This window comes from Amblyomma maculatum, chromosome 9 (assembly GCF_055883805.1).
Source record: "Amblyomma maculatum isolate TAMU_Amacu chromosome 9, ASM5588380v1, whole genome shotgun sequence".
Taxonomy (NCBI): domain Eukaryota; kingdom Metazoa; phylum Arthropoda; class Arachnida; order Ixodida; family Ixodidae; genus Amblyomma; species Amblyomma maculatum.
In genome coordinates, this window is record NC_139352.1 from 63741879 (window position 1) to 63761757 (window position 19879).

Genomic DNA, 19879 nt, shown 5'->3' on the forward strand with positions numbered 1-19879 from the left:
GGTGAATGGATGGAGGACATAAGTAAAAGCAATTTAAAGATCTATTATAAGTCACGAAGAGAAACAAAGAAGTGCAGTTAAGGACACTGCTTCATAAAATGGTAAAACAGGAAAGCCGAGCACCGGGTGAATGGATGGAGGACATAAGTAAAAGCAATTTAAAGATCTATTATAAGTCACGAAGAGAAACAAAGAAGTGCAGGTAAGGACACTGCTTCATAAAATGGTAAAACAGGAAAGCCGAGCACCGGGTGAATGGATGGAGGACATAAGTAAAAGCAATTTAAAGATCTATTATAAGTCACGAAGAGAAACAAAGAAGTGCAGTTAAGGACACTGCTTCATAAAATGGTAAAACAGGAAAGCCGAGCACCGGGTGAATGGATGGAGGACATAAGTAAAAGCAATTTAAAGATCTATTATAAGTCACGAAGAGAAACAAAGAAGTGCAGGTAAGGACACTGCTTCATAAAATGGTAAAACAGGAAAGCCGAGCACCGGGTGAATGGATGGAGGACATAAGTAAAAGCAATTTAAAGATCTATTATAAGTCACGAAGAGAAACAAAGAAGTGCAGGTAAGGACACTGCTTCATAAAATGGTAAAACAGGAAAGCCGAGCACCGGGTGAATGGATGGAGGACATAAGTAAAAGCAATTTAAAGATCTATTATAAGTCACGAAGAGAAACAAAGAAGTGCAGGTAAGGACACTGCTTCATAAAATGGTAAAACAGGAAAGCCGAGCACCGGGTGAATGGATGGAGGACATAAGTAAAAGCAATTTAAAGATCTATTATAAGTCACGAAGAGAAACAAAGAAGTGCAGTTAAGGACACTGCTTCATAAAATGGTAAAACAGGAAAGCCGAGCACCGGGTGAATGGATGGAGGACATAAGTAAAAGCAATTTAAAGATCTATTATAAGTCACGAAGAGAAACAAAGAAGTGCAGGTAAGGACACTGCTTCATAAAATGGTAAAACAGGAAAGCCGAGCACCGGGTGAATGGATGGAGGACATAAGTAAAAGCAATTTAAAGATCTTATTTTTATTTTTTATTTCAAAATACTGCAGGCCTTATGGCCCAAGCAGGAGGGGCATACCAGGTAACAATCACACACAGAAAAAACAAAAAATACAATACACACTACAATTCGGCGAGCAAAAAGGAATCATAATAGTAATAGTAATTATTAAAAAAATTGACAGTCTAACAAATAAAAATAAGCAATAACACACAGCACAATTCAGCATGAACAAAGGAAACAGATATAAAGTACTAAAAAGTTGAGCAGCCTAACCAAACAAATGACCTTCCAGTGCTTTGTTAAAATTACTGCTTTGGAAAAGAAATTCTGGAAGTCACGAATTATAAGTCACGAAGAGAAACAAAATGAAGTGCAGTTAAGGACACTGCTTCATAAAAGGGTAAAACAGGAAAGCCGAGCACCGGGTGAATGGATGGAGGACATAAGGAAAACAAAAGCTAGAACTAATTGAGGAACAACGTTACCGGGTAGCGCCGGTTAGGGCAAGTGCTGAAGACACAGCTTCGGGCGAAGCGCCAATGAAAAGAGCGCTCGGTTTAGAAAAAAGACCGTGCTGAAAGGAATCACATCGAAGAAATAGAATGTGGAGGGTTATTATCAACATACATCAATCATATCAAAACAGCGTTTTTCGAGCATTACCAGGCTATCTTCGCGTCGCCCCAGGTAGATGTTATTACATTTAAGGATGAGTTTCTGGCTGAGCTACCGCGTCTCGACGACGAAACAGAAGACAGATTAGAACTCGACATAACAGAATCGGAGGTGAAGCACGCAACTGATAATTTAAACCCCGGTTAATCCCCTGGACCGGATGGGTTCAGTGCGATGTTTTGTAAAGTACTTAAACACGAAATAGCCCCTGTCCTAGCTGTAATCTTTAACGGAGCCTTCAAAGAAAAGGCTCTTCTTCCGTCATATGGGTTGTCTCACACTGTGCTCATTCCGAAAACAAATGATATAAGTTAAGACTGGTTACTGCATAGCGGCCGTTAGCGCTCACAAACGTCGAGTACAAAATTGTTATGATGGTTCTAGGGCGAAGTTTGCAGACCGTGATTAGAGATATAGTTGGACCTCATCAGACGTGTGGGATTAAAGGGCGCTCCGTGTTCACCAATATCCATCAAGCGCGCAGTGTACTAGATTACTGTGATGACAGTAAAGGTCGGGCTGTCTTTCTCCAGATTGACTGAGCAAAGGCTTTTGACTGTGTCGTTCACGAACTTTTGTTTGCCATTTTAGACCATGTGAATGTAGGTTCTGTTGTACGTGAGGGCGTGGCTTTGGCGTACCGGAAGTGCACGACGACATTAATTGTTAACAAATGTTTAGGGGCCCCCATCAGTGTGCAGCGTTCCGTACGCCAGGGCTGTACCCTTAGCGTTCTTTTGTTTCGCATCTACATAGAGACCCTTTGTTTGAAAATACACAAGAATAATAGCATTCAGGGATTCAGAGCACTGCGGACCCTGCAGTGCTCTCGGAAATTTTTTGTTTAACTGTTGGTAGTCAAGTTTTCCGAGGTCATTCTAGGTAGCCGCTAGATAGACCGGTAAGACATTTTGAACGCAGCGAAAACGTGCTTTCTCACTAATACGGATCAATCGCTGGTATTACAACTATTAAGGGCCTAATCTACCCGTCACCACTCCGCAAACCGAAGGTAAGCTCCACAGATGAGAGTATAGTACAGCCTCAAAGCTCCGTTATGTTAATGACGCTCATTCTTTCCTCAGGTGTCTTGCCTTTTGGAAGCGGAAATAAAAGTACTGCATCATTCCCACTTATCATTGTCTATTTCAACATCTATAGCCAAAAACATTGATTCATCTTAATCACTAGTAGAGCGGAAGAAACAAGGATTTAGGGCGAGCCCCGGTTCTCAGCCCAACGTTTCAACGAGGGGACTATTAAAAGGGACAGAGACCAGTCCCCTTGCGAAACGTTGGTTTGCGAACTGATACAACCCGATTCGGTTCTCATTCATTCCGTGTAGATATCGTCCCTTCGTTCTACCCTAGTAGACCGGACGGTACTTATCTGTGGCCCCTCCGGGGTGGTGCAGTGGTAAGACGCCTCACTACTGTGCCGGAGTACCCGGGTTCGAACCCGACCTCGGCGGCTGCGTTTTGATGGAGGCGAAACGATTGATTGATTGAATGTCCTTCATTGAATGGGAAGGATCATGACCATGGATGGGGATAAAGGGGAGTAGACAGAATCTTCATTGTTTAGGTCGTCACTCAAATCATATTGCTCTAACCAGGCCACTAAGCGAGCTATACTTGGCAAATATCACCTGTGTGTTAGCATCAGTTTCTAGAAGGGAGCGGTAGTTCAGGCGGTAGGGTTTGATCTCGGAGCGTCCAGTAGAAAACAGCAGGGCAATCCCAGAGTAGATGAGATATGAAGAGGCGTCCGTCTGCTGTGCGATGTCAGCGCACGTTTAAGATCCCCAGGTGGTCGCAATTACTCCGTAGCCCTCCACTATGGCTCCTCTTTCTCTCTTTCCACTTTCAATCCCATCTTCCACTTTCAATCCCGGTTGAGGTTTCAATAGAAAACAAGTGAGACAGTTACCGCGCCTTTCCCTTCCTATAAATCAATCAATCCATCAATCAATCAATCAGTACTTATCTGTGAGCTTTGTGCTTTACTTTTCTTAACGTGCAGTTGGCCTTTTACAGGTCATTACTCTCATTTGCTCTTAAATTCATTATGTGGTGCCCTTTCTGACATGTACCAGTGCGCGCAATTGTTTAATGAACTTTGGTCGTTGGCTTCGCTGGGTATCAGCGGTTCATTTAAAGGCGTCGTGACAAAAACGCGCTTATCATTTGAAGCCGAAAAGAAGACAGGCCGAGTAAGATTTTGTTAAATTATCATCGCAGTTCATGTCGGCCATCTTGTGTTTGGCTTGATGCGCCATTGCAAAAAGCTAAGAACGGAGAGTGGAGGCGAATGCGCTTACTTTTTTGAGGAACCCTGCAGCCAGGCCCAGCAATGTGCACGCAACCAGGACGGCGATGGCAACTCCGAGAAAGTAGGGTTTCTTTCTGAAGACACCTGAGGTGCCATTCCATCGAGCTCTTGGGCCGCTTTCGCTGCCTGTAAAACATTGCGCCGTGCTTTCCTCCTGCAAGAAATGCAGATAGTGTGAAGTCAGCTTCGTGCTACGCTGTCGTTCGCATGTACTGTCATTCGCCGTATTCAAGAAACTTGACAGGCACGACTTTCTGTAGATTGTAAATTACTCGTGAGGCATGAACAAGGAAATGCATGGCAGTGCACATTGTTGCAGAGCTTTTTCAACAGCATAGAATGGTCCCTTCTCTGGCAATCATAACTCTTGTAAAACGTGTCATTTAATACTGCACGGTATACTGAAGGCGTGCCTTTCGAAAACGCAGACAACTTCAATCATTTTGCATAACTCTTTGCATTAAAATATTACAATTTTTAGCAGCTTCACTTTCGCTCACGCCGAGCACACAGTGGGTAGTATAATTGCATTATGGATTATTCAGATCGATATTTTGTGGCGAGTCGTGAGCGTGTGCGGTGTGTCAGCAAAGTGTTATCACTCGTTTTTCGGAAGAGTTTTTCATCGGAAGGACTCTGGTTCCACACACATATATGCAAAATTGCGAAAATGAATGCAATCCCTGAAGTGCTTAATGGATTTTCACTTAAGCAGATAATTGTTTTTTTTTTTTTTTTCAGAACAAACTGCAATAGTAACAAGGCAGTCTCTTTTCATAGCCGTTTACGCAAGTGAAGGTCTTCGCTGAACGGACCTTATTGAGAATGTTCCCTGGAATGCATCACTTTTGTCCCGTCGCTTCAAACCGGGCCACATTACATTTACCGATATCACTGACGACTAAGTTTGCGTGAGACGCGTGGTGCATTATTAACAAACTATATATTCTGAAACTCCTTTTGGGTGCAGCGAGGATACGCTGGCCGAACGAGCTGCTAGATCGAGCACAGTTCGATATCTACTCTGTCTATTCAGTACCAGTTTTCACGTCGAATTCTTTTGTTATCCTCGCTCGCCCAATGGTACAGATGCAATCCTTCTCAATTTCTTTCAACCTTCCTATATTTCTTATGTCAGTTTCCTTTCTTCTTAGCCTAGAAAACAGAACTCATATTTTCTTTAGTGTTTTTGAATCAAACATTCTAGATTTGCCTTCTTGTTCCAGATTTGACGCACCGCAATTTCTCTGTTGAATTACTTAGCAGTGCAATAACCTTACAAAATTGAGGGGTTTAAGCATGGCTTAAACCTAGTGATAGAGCGAAAGCTGTGAGTGTTAAAGCGATAGCCTCTTTAACACTCGCTTATCAATCCGCGATTTTGCCCCGTCGGGTGGTGCAGTGGTTATGGCACTCGACTACTGTGCCCAAGATTGCTGGATCGAATCCCGGCCTCGGCGGCCGCTTTTCGATGGAGGCGAAGAGCAAGACGCCCGTGTGCTGTGCGATGTCAGGGCACGTTAAAGAACCCCAGGTGGTCGAAATTTCCGGAGTCCTCCTCTACGGCGTCTCTCGTAGCTTGAGTCGCTTTGGGACGTTAAACCCCACAAACCAAACCAATCTGCGATTTTTCCATAATTTTTAATAATGTTACCAAAATTTGGAGGACGCTTAAGCTTCGCCTTTAAGAATGGAACGCGATAGCGTTATCGCGCCCCGTTCGCACCGTCTACTCATTTGCTTGTCGCACTTTTGAGTGACACAAAGACGTAGTTCACATGATACAACACTCGTTCACTTGTCCAAAGCATGACTGTTTGGTAATTACTTGTTCTGAAACGTGATTCTGGGTAGAAGCGCTGCCAGCCAGCCACCTTGCCGAAACGCGCGGGCCTGAAGTTGCAGTCGTAGTTCGTGGGCAACATCGTTGCCGATCCGAGCCGGCGCGATGAACATCTCGGAGGCCATGTCCTGTCTATCTTATTCCGTGCGCCACCGCATGATGGCGCTACGTGCACGCCAAGTGAAGAGAAAGTACAGCGGAAAAATAATTTTCCGCTCGCTTAACGGCGTGTTCTGTAATTTACATGCTCATAATTATTATTATACGCCACAATACAATTCTCTAAGGGAAATTTCTGAGATAACACCGCAACCAATAGACGCGCCTTTGCCCATTTCAAACCATCTAGCTGGCGTGGCCGAGTGGTTAGCGTGCTCGTCTCGCACCCCGGAGGCCCACTGTCGATTCCTCAGGACGGCGATATTTCCTACTCGTTTTTATTTATTAATGCGGGATGTTTCGCTCACGGCCAACGCCGGACTACGCGGGACGGCGGCCGCCGACGACGACACCGACTTTTCTGCGACACGGGTCCCTTAACGCTACCGTTAATAAGTGGTTCACAGGAAGGGAAAGGCGCAGTATCTGTCACACTTCCTGTAGACACCTAAACCGCGCCGTAAGGGTAGGAAGGTGGGAGTGAAAGCGGAAAGGGGTGCCGTAGTGTAGGATTAGAGTTATTTCGACCACCTGGGGATCTTCAACGAGCGCTGACATCGCACAGCACACGGACGCCTCTTCGGTTCGCCTCCAAGGGGCGGCGGAGCTAGAGGGTGGCTGATCCTGGCCCTACGGGGCTGGGACTGGTAGGTCACCGCCGCTTGTGGCGGGAGCTAGCCTGCCACCAGATTTCTATTTGTTATTGCACCCGCTAGTAGTTGTAGTAAAAGCATTTATTTTAATAGAGGAGTTCGGGGCACGCAGGCCCCTGGGCCCCCGCACGGCCCCACTACACTCAAACGTTCATGTTCCTACGCTTCATGACGTCGGCAGCTCGGTCTGTGGCGGTCATTTGCCGGACCGGGCCCTCAGAGCGTAGCAGGGTCTCCCATTCCTCCCAGGTGGTGAAGTGCTCCAGACCCCGCGGGGGAGGATCCGCCGGGCATTGGAATAGAATGTGGGTGAGGGTGGCAGTGGGGTGGTTGCAAAGGGTGCAGGAGGGGTCGGTGAGAGTGGGGTGGTAACGGGACCTAATGTAAGGGGATGGGAGTTTCCGCGTCTGGAGGCAGCGCCATAGTGTTTGGTGGTGATTGCTGAGGGAGGAGTGAGGTGGGGGGTAGATCTGTCTCTCGACCCGGTAGGCCTGAGTCATCTCTTTAAACGTGTGCATGCGCTCCCGGGAGAACTCCGACGTGGGAACTGCCCGTGCCCGGCGTATTAGACCTCGGGCTAAGCTGTTGGCGGCCTCGTTGCCAGGGTTCCCCGAGTGCTCCACGGGGAATAAGCTCCACGTGGCGGGGCGGGGTGGCAGTGGGCGAGGTCAGTATGCAAAAAGCAGAAACATGAACTCGCCCACGTGCGAAATTTAGTAGTGCAGTTTTTGAGTCTGTTAGTATATATCTAGCTTCCGTGTGTGCAATTGCAAGGGCGATCGCTGCCTCCTCGGCCAATTCTGAGGAGGTAACAGAGGGGAGGAGGAGAGTTGCAATGGACTGAAGGGTATTGTTCACCGCGGCTGCCGCCGCCTCATCGCCCGAGCATGCAGCGTCCACCCATACGACATCCGTCTCGGAGCCGTAATATTTGTGGAGCGCCTTTGCCCGGGCTCGGCGGCGTGGCTCGTGGTGTTGTGGATGGGAGTTTCGGGGAAGGGGTTTGACAAGAAGGTTGGAGTGGATAGGGCGTGGGATGGAGAGGAGTGTCGGGTCGTTAGCTGGGATGTGAACATCGAGAGTTCTGAGGATGTGACGTCCGGTGGCAGTCTGTGTCAATCGGATATACTGGGTCTGTTTGTGGGCCTCCACAAGCTCTCCAACAGTATTGTGGAGACCCAGCTGAAGTAATTTCTCTGTTCAAGTGGTTAGGGGTAGGTGGAGGGCGGTTTTTAACGCGGTACGAAGCATCGCGTCCAAAGTGGAGATCTCGTCATCTCTAAGTCTGAGGTAAGGGAGCGTGTATAAGAATCGGCTGAGGATAAAGGCATGAACGAGACGACATAGATCGTGCTCCCTCATGCCCCTATGGTGACCCGAAACTCTGCGGATGAGGTGCGAGATCGCACCTGTCACCCGCTTGAGTTTCTTTATTGTGAGGCTGTTTCTACCGTTGCTTTGGATATGAAGCCCTAGGACCCCGAGAGTGTCCACCTCCGTAATGGGGCGATCATCCAAAGCAATGGTTATGGGAGCGCTGGAGGAGTTACGGGTGGTGGGGCGGAGGATGAGGAGCTCGGACTTTTCTGGGGAGCATGAGAGTCCGACGCTTCGTGCGTGTTCTTGTGTTAATGTGGCGGCGCTTTGTACCGCTTCGGTGGTGGATGACGGCTGTTACGATGCGTATATTTATCTCCCTCTTCTTTTAAGGTGAAAGCCTTTGCGCGTCTTCCTTTCCCTCTTCTTTTACTTTCTTCTCTATTTTCTCTTCAAACAAGTGAGACAGTTACCGCGCCTTGCTCTTCCTATAAATCAATCAATCTCTTCTGTACGCACAAGGTAGTGGTGGTGGTGGTAGAAAATATTTATATAGGACAAATACAGGAGGTTATGCGTGAGCTGACCTTGAAGGGGCCAACCCTCACAAACACTAGGTGGAGGTCCCCAGTTCGGGACCCCAGTGGCGTCTGCCGCCGCTCGGGCTCGACCGACTAAGGCCCGTTGGGCCTTCAGGTCGGAGCAGCCGAGCAGGGTCGCCTCCCAGTCCTCCCGGGTTGGGTTGGGGTGAGGGGGGATAGCCGGATTTGAGGGGCAGGCCCACACCGTGTGGTAGATGTCCGAAGACACCACCCCACAGTGCGGGCAGCTGCCAGAGAAAGCAGGGTCGAAGTGTTTTAGAGCTGCCGGGCACAGCAGTGTGTTGGTATAGAGGCGGAGTAAGAGCCGCTCATCCGCCTTTGAAAGGCCTTTACACGGGCGGGGGTAAAGGCTGTGGCTAGATTGGTAGTAATTTACGATATCTTTGAATGTATAAGCCGGATTAGGATCAGCGTCCTGGTCGGAGGGGGAGGAGGAGGAAACTTCCCGGAGAGAGAGCGCGCGGGCGGCGGCGTCGGCAGCCTCGTTTCCAGCCAGCCCCTGATGAGCAGGAGCCCAAATAATATATCGGGTAGCGGGGTCCCCAATGTAGGAGCTATGCTGAAGTATTCGGTAGGCTAGATAAGGGGTCCAGCCCTGTTCGACATTCCGACAGGCCCCTCGCGAGTCGGAAATTATATATTTCGAGTCAGAGTGGGAAGCAGCCAATGCTATGGCGACCTCCTCCGCATGAGTTATGTTGCGGGCCCTGAAGCTAAGACCGTTGACTGTTTTCGCCTCGTGGACGACTGCGGCCGTGTACCACCCCCCATGGTGCGGGCCAGAGGCGTCCACATAAAAAACGCCCGGTTTAGAACCATAATGGCGTGCCAGGGCTTCCGCCCGCGCCAGGCGTCTGCCATCATGGTCTTCGCTTGCCATTTTGGCGGGAAGAGGGCGCACGCGGAGGGCGCATCTCCACGGCGCTGGAATGCGTGCCCGTTCTTCCATAAGTGTCATGTTTGATGTGGAGCCGGGCAAGAAGGCGGCGGCCCGACTGCGTCTGCGACAAACGCGTATATTGATTTGTGAGGTGCGCTTCCCTCAATTCCCTGAAGGTGTTCACCATTCCCAGCGCCATTAGGCGCTGGTTTGAGGTATTCACCGGAATATCGAGGGCCCGCTTAATGATTTTGCGGAGAATGACCTCGAGGGCATCCTCATCTTGCTTCCGCAGGTGGAGATATGGAGTCGAATAAAACATTCGACTGGTTACGAAGGCGTTTGCCAGCCGCAAGGCATCCTTGCTTCGTAACCCCCCGCGTTTATTGGAAACCCGGCGGACCATGCGGCCCACCTGGTCCCCCACCTTGCGGAGTTTAGCCAATGTGGTGTCTGGCTTGCGGTGTTGGTGAATGAAGAGTCCGAGTACTCGGACTTCTTGTGTTTCTGGAATTGGACCTGACTGAAGAGTAAGTTGAATTTTAGTAGTGCATTTTGGAGAGGGGCGGATGTGCGCAAATTCCGATTTCTGTGGGGAGCATTGAAGGCCGCAGCGGCTAGCATAGCGGTCTACTATAGTCGCCGCCTGCTGCAGGCTGGCCTCAATGTCTCCAAGTGAGCCCTGTGTAGCCCACAGGGTGATGTCGTCGGCGTACAGAGCATGCTGCACGCCCTCGACAGCACCCAGCTAAGCCGGCAGCGTATTTGGGTTTGCTCGGTACGGTGGCTCCGCAAGGGACAAAGCAATAGAAGAGACGAAGAAAACGGACTGTTCCGACTAGCATCTACCGCCCCCAGGAGCCGAGCAGCCTAGCGATTGGCGGCGCATGCTTTTTCAGTGGGCGTCACGTTGGACGCGGCACTAGCTTGAGAGTGCCTCTAATACTATTACTACTACTACTACAACTACTACTAAATAATAATAATAATATTACACAGTAATATTTATCTGCTAATTATTGGTTGGTTGGTTGGTTTGTGGGGTTTAACGTCCCAAAGCAACTCAGGCTATGAGAGACGCCGTAGTGGAGGACTCCGGAAATTTCGACCACCTGGGGTTCTTTAACGTGCACTGACATCGCACAGCACACGGGCGCCTTGCTTTTCGCCTCCATCGAAAAGCTGCCGCCGAGGCCGGGATTCGATCCCGCGTCCTTGGGAACAGTAGTCGAGCGCCGTAACCACTGCGCCACTCCGGCGGGGTATATTATTAATATTCTTATTATCATTCGTAGTAGTAGTAGTATAGAGGAAGACTCGTCTCACGAAGTTGGCACTGAATTGTTTAGTTAACGGCCGAATTAACTGGCTAAATATTATCTGCTCAGTTTTAATTAATAATAATAATGATTGGTTCACAGGAAGGGAAAGGCGCAGTATCTGTCAAACTTGTGTCTGTGGACACCTTCAACCCTTGGTGTCCACAGACACAAGTGTGACAGATACTGCGCCTTTCCCTTCCTGTCAACCAATTATTATTATTATCACTAATAATTAAAACTGGGAAGGTAATATTTAGCCAGTTAATTTGGCCGTTACCTACAGACAATTCAGTGCCAACTTAGTGAAACGAGTCTTCCTCTATACTACTACTACTACTGCTACAACTACTATAATAATAATAATAATAGTAGTAGTAGTAGTAGTAGTAGTAGTAGTAGTAGTAGTAGTAGTAGTATAATAGGCTTTCTGAAGCTAGTGCCGCGTCCAACGTGACGCCCATTGAAAAAGCACGCGCCGCTAATCGCTAGGCTGCTCGGCTCCTGGGGGCGGTAGATGCTAGTCGGAACAGCCCGCTTTCTTCGTCTCTTCTGTCGTTTTGTCCCTTGCGGAGCCACCGTACCGAGCAAACCCAAATAAGCGTCGTTATGAGGGCACTCGATGGGGTCAAGAACTTCCCGATGTAGTTGAAGCAAGACATCCTATGCGGATCTGTGTGGGCGAAATCCGTACATGGTGTCCGCGAAGACATGTTGTGTCTCAAGGTACTCAGACAACCGGTCCCGCACCATCGTCTCCATAAGTTTGCCCACACAAGAGGTAAGAGAGATGGGGCGAAGGTTGTCCGTGTTTATTGCTTTGCCGGCCTTTGGTATGAATGTGACCACAGCGGTTTTCCAATCAATGGAGAGTGGCGTATCTCCTCGCCATATTGCATAGTGGAGGTGGCCCAGCTACAGAGCCAGTAGTAGGCCCGTGCATTTTATTTTCCTTCTTCCTGTAGCCACAACAATGGCTTATGCTGTCGTGGACAAAATGCGTTGTTGTGGCTGTAGGAAGAAGGAAAAGAAAATACACAGGCCCGCTACTGGCTCTGTAGCTGGGCCACCTGATTTATTTATAGGAAGGCAAAGGCGCGGTAACTGTCTCACTTGGTTTCTGTGGACACCGCAACCGCGCCGAAAGGGAAGTGAGGAAGATGGGAGTTAAAGTGGAAAGAGAGACAGAGGAGCCGTAGTGGAGGGCTACGGAGTAATTTCGACCACCTGGGGATCTTTAACGTGCGCTGACATCGCACAGCACACGGACGCCTCTTCGTTTCGCCTCCATCGAAACGCAGCCGCCGAGGTCGGGTTCGAACCCGGGTACTCCGGCACAGTAGTCGGCCGTCTTACCACTGCACCACCCCGGCGGGGCAGCTGGGCCACCTCCGCTGCCTCGTGCGGACAGAAGAGAGAAAGTAGAGAAAAAAGAAAAATAAGAGGGAGAAAAAGACGCGCGCCGCTACAGCCGTCGTCCACCACCTGAGCGATGGCGGGTGCAATGACGGCCCACAACAAATACAAATTCGGTGGCAGGCTAGCACCCGCCGCAAACGGCGCTGACCTACTGTCCCGTTTTTAGATTGATTGATTTATAGGAAAGGAAAGGCGCGGTAACTGTCTCGCTTGTTTTTTGTGGACACCTCAACCGCGCCGTAAGGGAAGGGGAAGGCGGGAGTGAAAGTGGAGAGAGAGAAATAAGAGCCGTAGTGGAGGGCTGCGGAGTAATTTCAACCACCTGGGGATCTTTTAACGTGCGCTGACATCGCACAGCACACGGACGCCTCACCTACCGTCCCGTTGTTATTGTGGCTGTAAGAAGAAGGAAAAGAAAGTGCACGGGCCTGCTACTGGCTCTGTAGCTGAGCCACCTCCGCTAATGGTTGGTTCACAGGAAGGGAAAGGCGCAGTATCTGTCACACTTGCTCTGTGGACACCTGAACCGCGCCGTAAGGGAAGGGAGGAAGGTGGGAGTGAAAGTGGAAAGAGAGAAAGGGGAGCCGTAGTGGAGGGCTACGGAGCAATTTTGACCACCTGGGGATCTTTAACGTGCGCTGACATCGCACAGCACACGGACGCCACTTCGTTTCGCCTCCATCGAAACGCAGCCGCCGAGGTCGGGTTCGAACCCGGGAACTCCGGCACAGTAGTCGGGCGTCTTACCACTGCGCCACCCCGGCGGGGCCCACCTCCGCTGCCTCGTGCAGACAGAAGAAATAGAGAAGAAAGAAAAGGAAGAGAGAAAGAAAGACGCGCGCCGCAGCAACAGCCGTCGTCCACCACCGAAACGGTGGCGGGTGCAATGACGGCCTACAACAGATATAAATTCTGTGGCAGGCAAGCCCCCGCCGCAAGCGGCGGTGACCTGTCTGTCCCAGCCCCATCAGGGGAAAACCTCCTACCGTCCCGGCCGTAGGACCAGGAACTGCCACCCTTCACCACCTCCTCTGACCTTCAAGGTTGTTAAAGGTGACATCGCATCACCCAGTGCTGCCTCTCTGTTTAAGTTAGGTTTTGGGGAAGGCGCAGTATACATTTGGGTGAACATCACGAAATCATGGACACCGACAATTTCACGACAGGTCATTTGGAGGCAAATTTAGTGTCACAAGAAGACCTGCTACAACTAGCGTAGTGAAGGTCCCGTTAAAAATTGCTTTATAAGAAAGGAAAGGCCCAGTATCTGTCAAGGTCACTTGAAGATGAAAACCGGCGCTACGCTCAAGGCTCGAAGTACCTGCCGCAGTGAAGCGTCCGCTTCAAAATCGATAGTTATTGTGCCACTTTCACCAACTCCAAAGTCTATTATAGCCTTGTAATCCAAGTCTGAATAGCTCTCCTTTACTAACACTGAAACCTAGCCTTCTAATTTAACTCTGAGCACCTCATACATTCTTGCAGTAAATTAGGACTGCGATGAAGTGCTTCCCTGCTTGCAACCTATTTTTTGATGTCACATCACTCAACCAGAGAACAAGCCAAGCTGGCTGCGGAGTTTCTTCTGCTGCTGTTTAGCGGCTGTATTATTTCTCCGAGCCCTGGTTACGAACATGTTATACATTGCTGCTGACGACTGCTCGTGCAAGGATTCCTGAAGCCCCAGAGCTAACATATCAGCGCAGCAGCGTGCACTGACCGCGAACGAGAAAAGGACAGACATATGGAGCCTGGATGTCTGTCCTTTTGTCGTCCGTCTTCTTGGCGCGCTACTCCATTGAATATATGACCCTTATATGAGCATATATATGACCCTTATATATTCATCATCATCATCATCATCATCATCATCAGCCTGATTATACCCACTGCAGGGCGAAGGCCTCTCCCATATTTCTCCACTTATCCCGGCTCTGTGCTAGCTGCACCCACTCCTTATATATTATATATATATATATTATATATATATATAATATATTATATATTATATATTATATGAGCTTATATATTACCTTTATATGAATATGTGAGCAACTAGCCCAATAAGCCGTTTTAGCACCAGAGTTAGAACAACTAGCAGTAGATATTAGCAGTCAGTGCAGCTTGTCCTTCGGACAATAACGGCCGATCGCCCCACGACGGCCGTCAGTGTTTTGTACAGTGGGCACGTGCGTGCGTAGTGAACAGTTGCCTGGACGCAGAGCTATTGCAGAGGCCCACCCGATGTGCCGAGTGTTCAGTGACCTAAGACATTTGCGGGTGGGCCTCAAGCAAACTACTGTATACTAGTGTATATATTTCTTTTATTTTTACCTGCCCTTTTATTTCTCCCTATCGCGCACCTATTTGATTTCCTCTACCTTTTCCTCGCTATCCCTTTATTTCCGCCGCCCCAGTTCAGGTGCTTCAGATATAAGATAGCAGGTACCGGGGCTGGCAAACATCTTTTCCTTCCTTTTGTATATACTATAAATAACCACTACAACAACAACAGCTTGTCCATTTCTTCAAATGCCATGGCTTAAAGCCTGTCTCACCTATTCGACGCCGTTGTTGTCTGTGCTTACAACCCGGCGCAATGTGTTGCAGCAAAACAGCTTAGCTTTGAGAGACGCACAATGCGACTAGGCGTATAGAAGCCTTCTACAATTACAAGTGCGACATGGAACGAACCTATCTTGTCAAGGAAAGACATCGATCGCTTGCAGCCGCTGGTGGCCGGGCCTAGTGCCGTGCTATTCTTACCTCTCCATTAGCTACCCAAAGAGCTCCCGTCGACTCCGTCATGGTTCCGCTCTCTCTCCTCTCAACTGGTCACCTAGAATGTTTAGAATGAGCGTGAGAAATGAAAATCAGCAAGTGAACAGGAGCCTGTTTCAGTCTGTACATGGTCAGGCAGACCGCGTTAGCCAAGCAGTGCTGCTAGATATGCACGGCTTTCTTGCCTAGGGACAGCGTTAGAGATGGTTTTTCAAAGCGTTCGAACCACAAAATAATGAGGCAGGAGGCCTGTCGTGGTGGATATTACCGGCCACAGATTGTATAGCCTTGCAGCAAATTGTTCAGCCCCAACTCACTGTGGATACGGCTGTCCTGGTGTCTGAAAAGAGCACCGCTTGAAGCTGTTGCTGCTGTGCCTTTGGTGCAACGTCGATACCGGAAGCAGTTGCCAACGTTCTGATCTTCTTCGTCTTCTTCTCTCCTCTGCACACGTGCATTCTCATATCCGGCAATATAACCGAAAACTAGAGTAAGTTCAAACGACTTGAACTTATCTGGAAGCCACCGAGACAGAAAGGGCGCTAAACGCTAAACAAAACGTGACCATATTGCTGTACGTTGCGAGGCCGACAGCTCTCGAAGTATTTGGCATGTTTCAGTGCATAGCGAAAGAACGTAGAATTACTATTGTAATATATATGCGTTTAAACATCAAGACTACTGTGATCAATGCCCCAGTCCTTGCAATCTATGATCTCAGCAAAGAGGAAAATGTCCCAAAGGATTCCTCTAGTATGGACTTGGCGCTGAACTGTTCCAAAAGCAAAAGTCTGAGAAGCGACCAGTTGCTTACAGTTAAAGATGAACAACTGACTGGGAAACCAGGTACTCACAAATTGACAAAGAATCTGGAAGCTGCTATGGCTTTGAAAATTGAAATGATTTTATTCGCGCTTGAAAAAAAAAATTCATTTAAACAGTTCACGAATATTTGGCTATGGTCTCTAAAGAGTCTTTGGGTGATATCATACCGACTATACGAAGCCAGTATTCCCGGCAAACATTTTTTTTTTAACAGACACCCTGTCTCTCCTGGACACGTGAACGAGAGTTCCAGCAGGCGGCAATGATGTTGAGGTTCATACTATGTCCATCTGCTCCAGCTTAGTGGGTGAAAAACAAGCAATAAACTGGTTGAACAGGCCATAAAAGCGTTGATGACCTCAAAGGTCATGAATGCTCTAATGGACCTGTAGTCCTTTACTGGACAGTTGAAGCCTTTTGCCTCTGAACTGTCGCAGATGCACATTTTTAAAAGGCCGCAAAGTTGTCATGCCTTATGCGGCACGTGCAGAAATGCTGAGCAGACTACATGCAGGATGGGTGTCAGACTAAATGCAAAACAGAAACAGATATTGTTGATGTTCTGGTTAGGAGTGTTGGAATACATTAAGAACATGATCATGCGGTGGGAAGCATGCAAGGCCCATTCATATTCCCAACCGGAATGGCCTTTAATTACAAATTACACCACTGATCACAGGGGGCAAAGCCTTGTGCACACTTGCTTGCTCTGTGCTTTATTTGTCGCCTCCCATGGTGTGTGGCTTATTCTTTTTTGTGCCGAGTCCGACTTCAAACGAAGCGCTGTCAGCCTGCATGCAGGACACTTGAGTGTCAATAAATGCAAAGCAAAAGCTTGATTATTGATGTTCTGGCCAGGAATGTCTGAATTCATTGAGAACATGATCAAGGACTGTGAAGCATGCAATGCGCATTCTTATTTCCAACCAGAAGGGCCTTAATTATGCCCCCACCCTTGAATAGTCTATGGACGGGGGTTGATGTGAACGTGTATAAGCTTGCAGGAAAAAAAAAAAAATGTTATTTTTTTTTATGACGCCTTTTTTAACTATCCGGATTTTGACGATCTCGAGAGCACCACAGTTCACTCCGTAATTTCCAGCATTTACGAGACCTTCTCCAGACATGACACGACCTCCACTCGAGTTTCTGACTAACAGTGCAGAAAACTGGCGGCTTCATACCTGCCTTTTAAGGGAAAATACGCATCACAAGTGCGTAGCATCACGTTTCTAGTTTTTATATTAACGTTTTCTCCAGCAGCGCCAGCACCATGTGAAACATCGCACACTGCAGCAGGAAAGGAAGACGAAGAAGTCGAGCTTTGATTGCTGGCCTTATTATATTGCTAAATATATTCCGTTTTGAACGGTTTCAAACGTTAAACTCCTTGAGCCATTGGCCACTGCTTGCGGCTACGGATTTTAACTATTTAAATTTCCAATGGAATGTCCGATGTTGTACCTCGAGGCAATGTGAGGTTTCCATGACGGTCATGCGTTGCAGAATTCCTTCCCTCAATCTTTATTTATGTCGCTCTGGATTCACGCCGTCGAATCTTTGTACGTCATGTGATGACGTGGAAACAATTGAACATTACGTCCTCTCCTGCCGCAGGTATGCTACTCAGAGAAGAAATTATTTAGAAATACCTCTTGCTCGCCTAGGATTGCCATTTATAGTTCCTGTCCTCCTTTCCTTTGGTGCAACCGTCAAAGGCTATACCCTAAAACCGGTGTGTGACTTACTTCATAATTATAATATTGCTGCTGGAAGATTTGTGTTTTAGCGCTGATCTGTCTGAATCGTACTCTTTTTTCTTTTTACTATTATTTTTTATTATTTTACAATTTTAATCCTTTTTTTTTCTTTGTTTTCTATTACTGTCGCCTCAAAATTTCAAATTATTTCAGCAACACTAACTCCTAATTATTAGGTTATCTATCATACAGTCAAATCGACAATATCAATTATATCATGTCACCTACAATGAATTCTGGCCAATCCCCCACTATGGGTATGTGCCATTATAACGAGGGAGAAGAATAAGAAGAAGATTGCTGGCCGCTGCCTCCTGAGCTGCGACACGAAAGTAAGAAGGTTTGATATTACTGAAAGTTTCGGGGGGCTGCCTCCTAGGTACTGATTCAAGTGTGAGAGCGAGATTCAGTGCAGAGCGCGACGTCTTGGCACTGAATGCGAACTGCGACTCCCGTCGGCGCTCCTTCTCTTTTCTCAGAAGCTAGCCCTAATCTCTAAGCCTCGCCACAGGCTTGCGCGGTCCGTTCTTGCATAAGCTTTGGCAATGTTATGGGAGGCGAGTGTTTGTACAACAGAGTGACGCTGCTAAACTGACTCGTTTGCAAAGCAAGGTGCATACTTCTCATAATTATATTTGTCACATTAACAAGACAGCACCAAATCCCCGTTGTGTAAACCTTGCGGCGTCGGGTTTGGAAGCGAAAAGACACGGATATGATTCTGGCGGTTAGCAGTGTCAGGTTACATGAACGTGCAGCAATTCATGTCATGTGAGCACATGTCATGTCCGAAATAGCAGGCGATACCAACTCGGCTCAGCTTTTGAGATAAGGGGGGGGGGGGGGAGATAGCAATCCAGCTCTCCAGGCCCCTTGTATTCCGAGATAGACGCGCCCAATATACGATCGCCCAAGAGTCTATTGTCACTACGAAGAGCTGTCGCTCGACATCATGTTCAACCAAGTTGAACACCTGCTAATTGTTCGCTGAACGTTTCTTCTATTATTTTACCGTTTGCTTATTTTGTAAATTATTCTTGCTCAGGCCTTAAATGAAATAAAGTATGGTGGTATATGCGTGGAACAGTTGACAGTTGGCAGAAGGACACTCGTGAATCCGTAAAGTGAAGCTATAGCCTTACGTGGTTTTCCTTGACAAAAAAAAATGGCTGTAATTTAGCTTCGGTTAAACCTAGTGTTTATTGATAGCTGAAGCATGGTCACAGTTGGGATCGATGCAAGTTGTCTCCGTTGTTTTTCTTCGGTCATTGTTGTTGGTGTGGATGTTGGCGCAGACGCAGCGGCGGCGGCGATGCGAGCGGCCATCTGTGCTGCTCGTTGCTCACGCCTTACAATATCGTCACGGCGGCATTTTGCAAGACGCTCCTCACGTTTTATTGCGAAAGCAATACTGCTAGCACTTCGAGCCTTTGGCGTGTCGTGGCGCCTCCATACATGACCTTTCACGTGACCGTGTGACGTCACGCCAGACTGAGAGACGGGGCCCCAGCTCGCGCCATCGGATGGTGGCGGCGAGCCCATACACGGCGCTGTGTCGCAGCCGAGAGAGGGCGCTCGCTGCACGTTAGGAGGGTAAATGGGGCTGTGGCTCGGCTCCTCGCAGTAGTCGGGGCGCAGCCTTACGATATGTCGGATGATGCGTATAAGGCGCATAAGGCCCATTTAAATGGGCAAACATGAAGTGAATTAAGCTACTAGAAGCAACCAGAAGCAACCAAGAGCAGAATCGAATCCGTGCTTTCGCATTACTCCAATGTACATTCTGCACTGCTCTAATTTTTTTCCGGCGTTTCCGCAGCTATTTTGACTTTAGCCCTTTCACTTTTTGTCCGAAAACTTACAGCTCGCAACAAAATGCCCTCCGGGTTGTCAGACGTAGTCAACCGACGATGACAACGCGCACGCTGTTCAGTTGCTCTTCCTCCGAGTCCACGGCGCGGCTCCGGCCGAGGCACGCGGCGCGTTCTCTATATATCGATATTTACGTTAGCGATCATGGGTCTCGCCACGCAGCTGCTCACGCGTTAAGTTACTTACCACGTCAGTCGACCTTTGATCTTGACTTGTATCTTTGGTGGAAATATAGCTACGCGAAGTGGTTGTGGCTTAAAGGTCCACGGAAACGGCCCCCAAGAAACCACTGATAAACGTGTTCAGCGTGTAGAACACATCCTTTTGAGCATTAACGCAAAGTATAACTCCTTGGAACAAAGCCAGCGATTTATTATTAATTTTTAAAAACAGCGTTTTTTGAAATTCGCGGGCA

The 19879-nt window shown here is 48.2% G+C and overlaps 1 protein-coding gene across 1 annotated transcript in view; it reads right to left on the minus strand.

Annotated features, from left to right (window-relative positions):
• Positions 1 to 15471, minus strand: part of LOC146179215 (neprilysin-1-like) — a 45948-nt gene extending 30477 nt beyond the window's left edge. Inside the window, exon 1 of the mRNA XM_084580146.1 lies at positions 15325 to 15471. Coding sequence (XP_084436272.1) covers positions 15325 to 15471 — 147 coding nt within the window. The remainder of the gene's footprint in view (positions 1 to 15324) is intronic.
• Positions 15472 to 19879: the final 4408 nt, after the last annotated feature.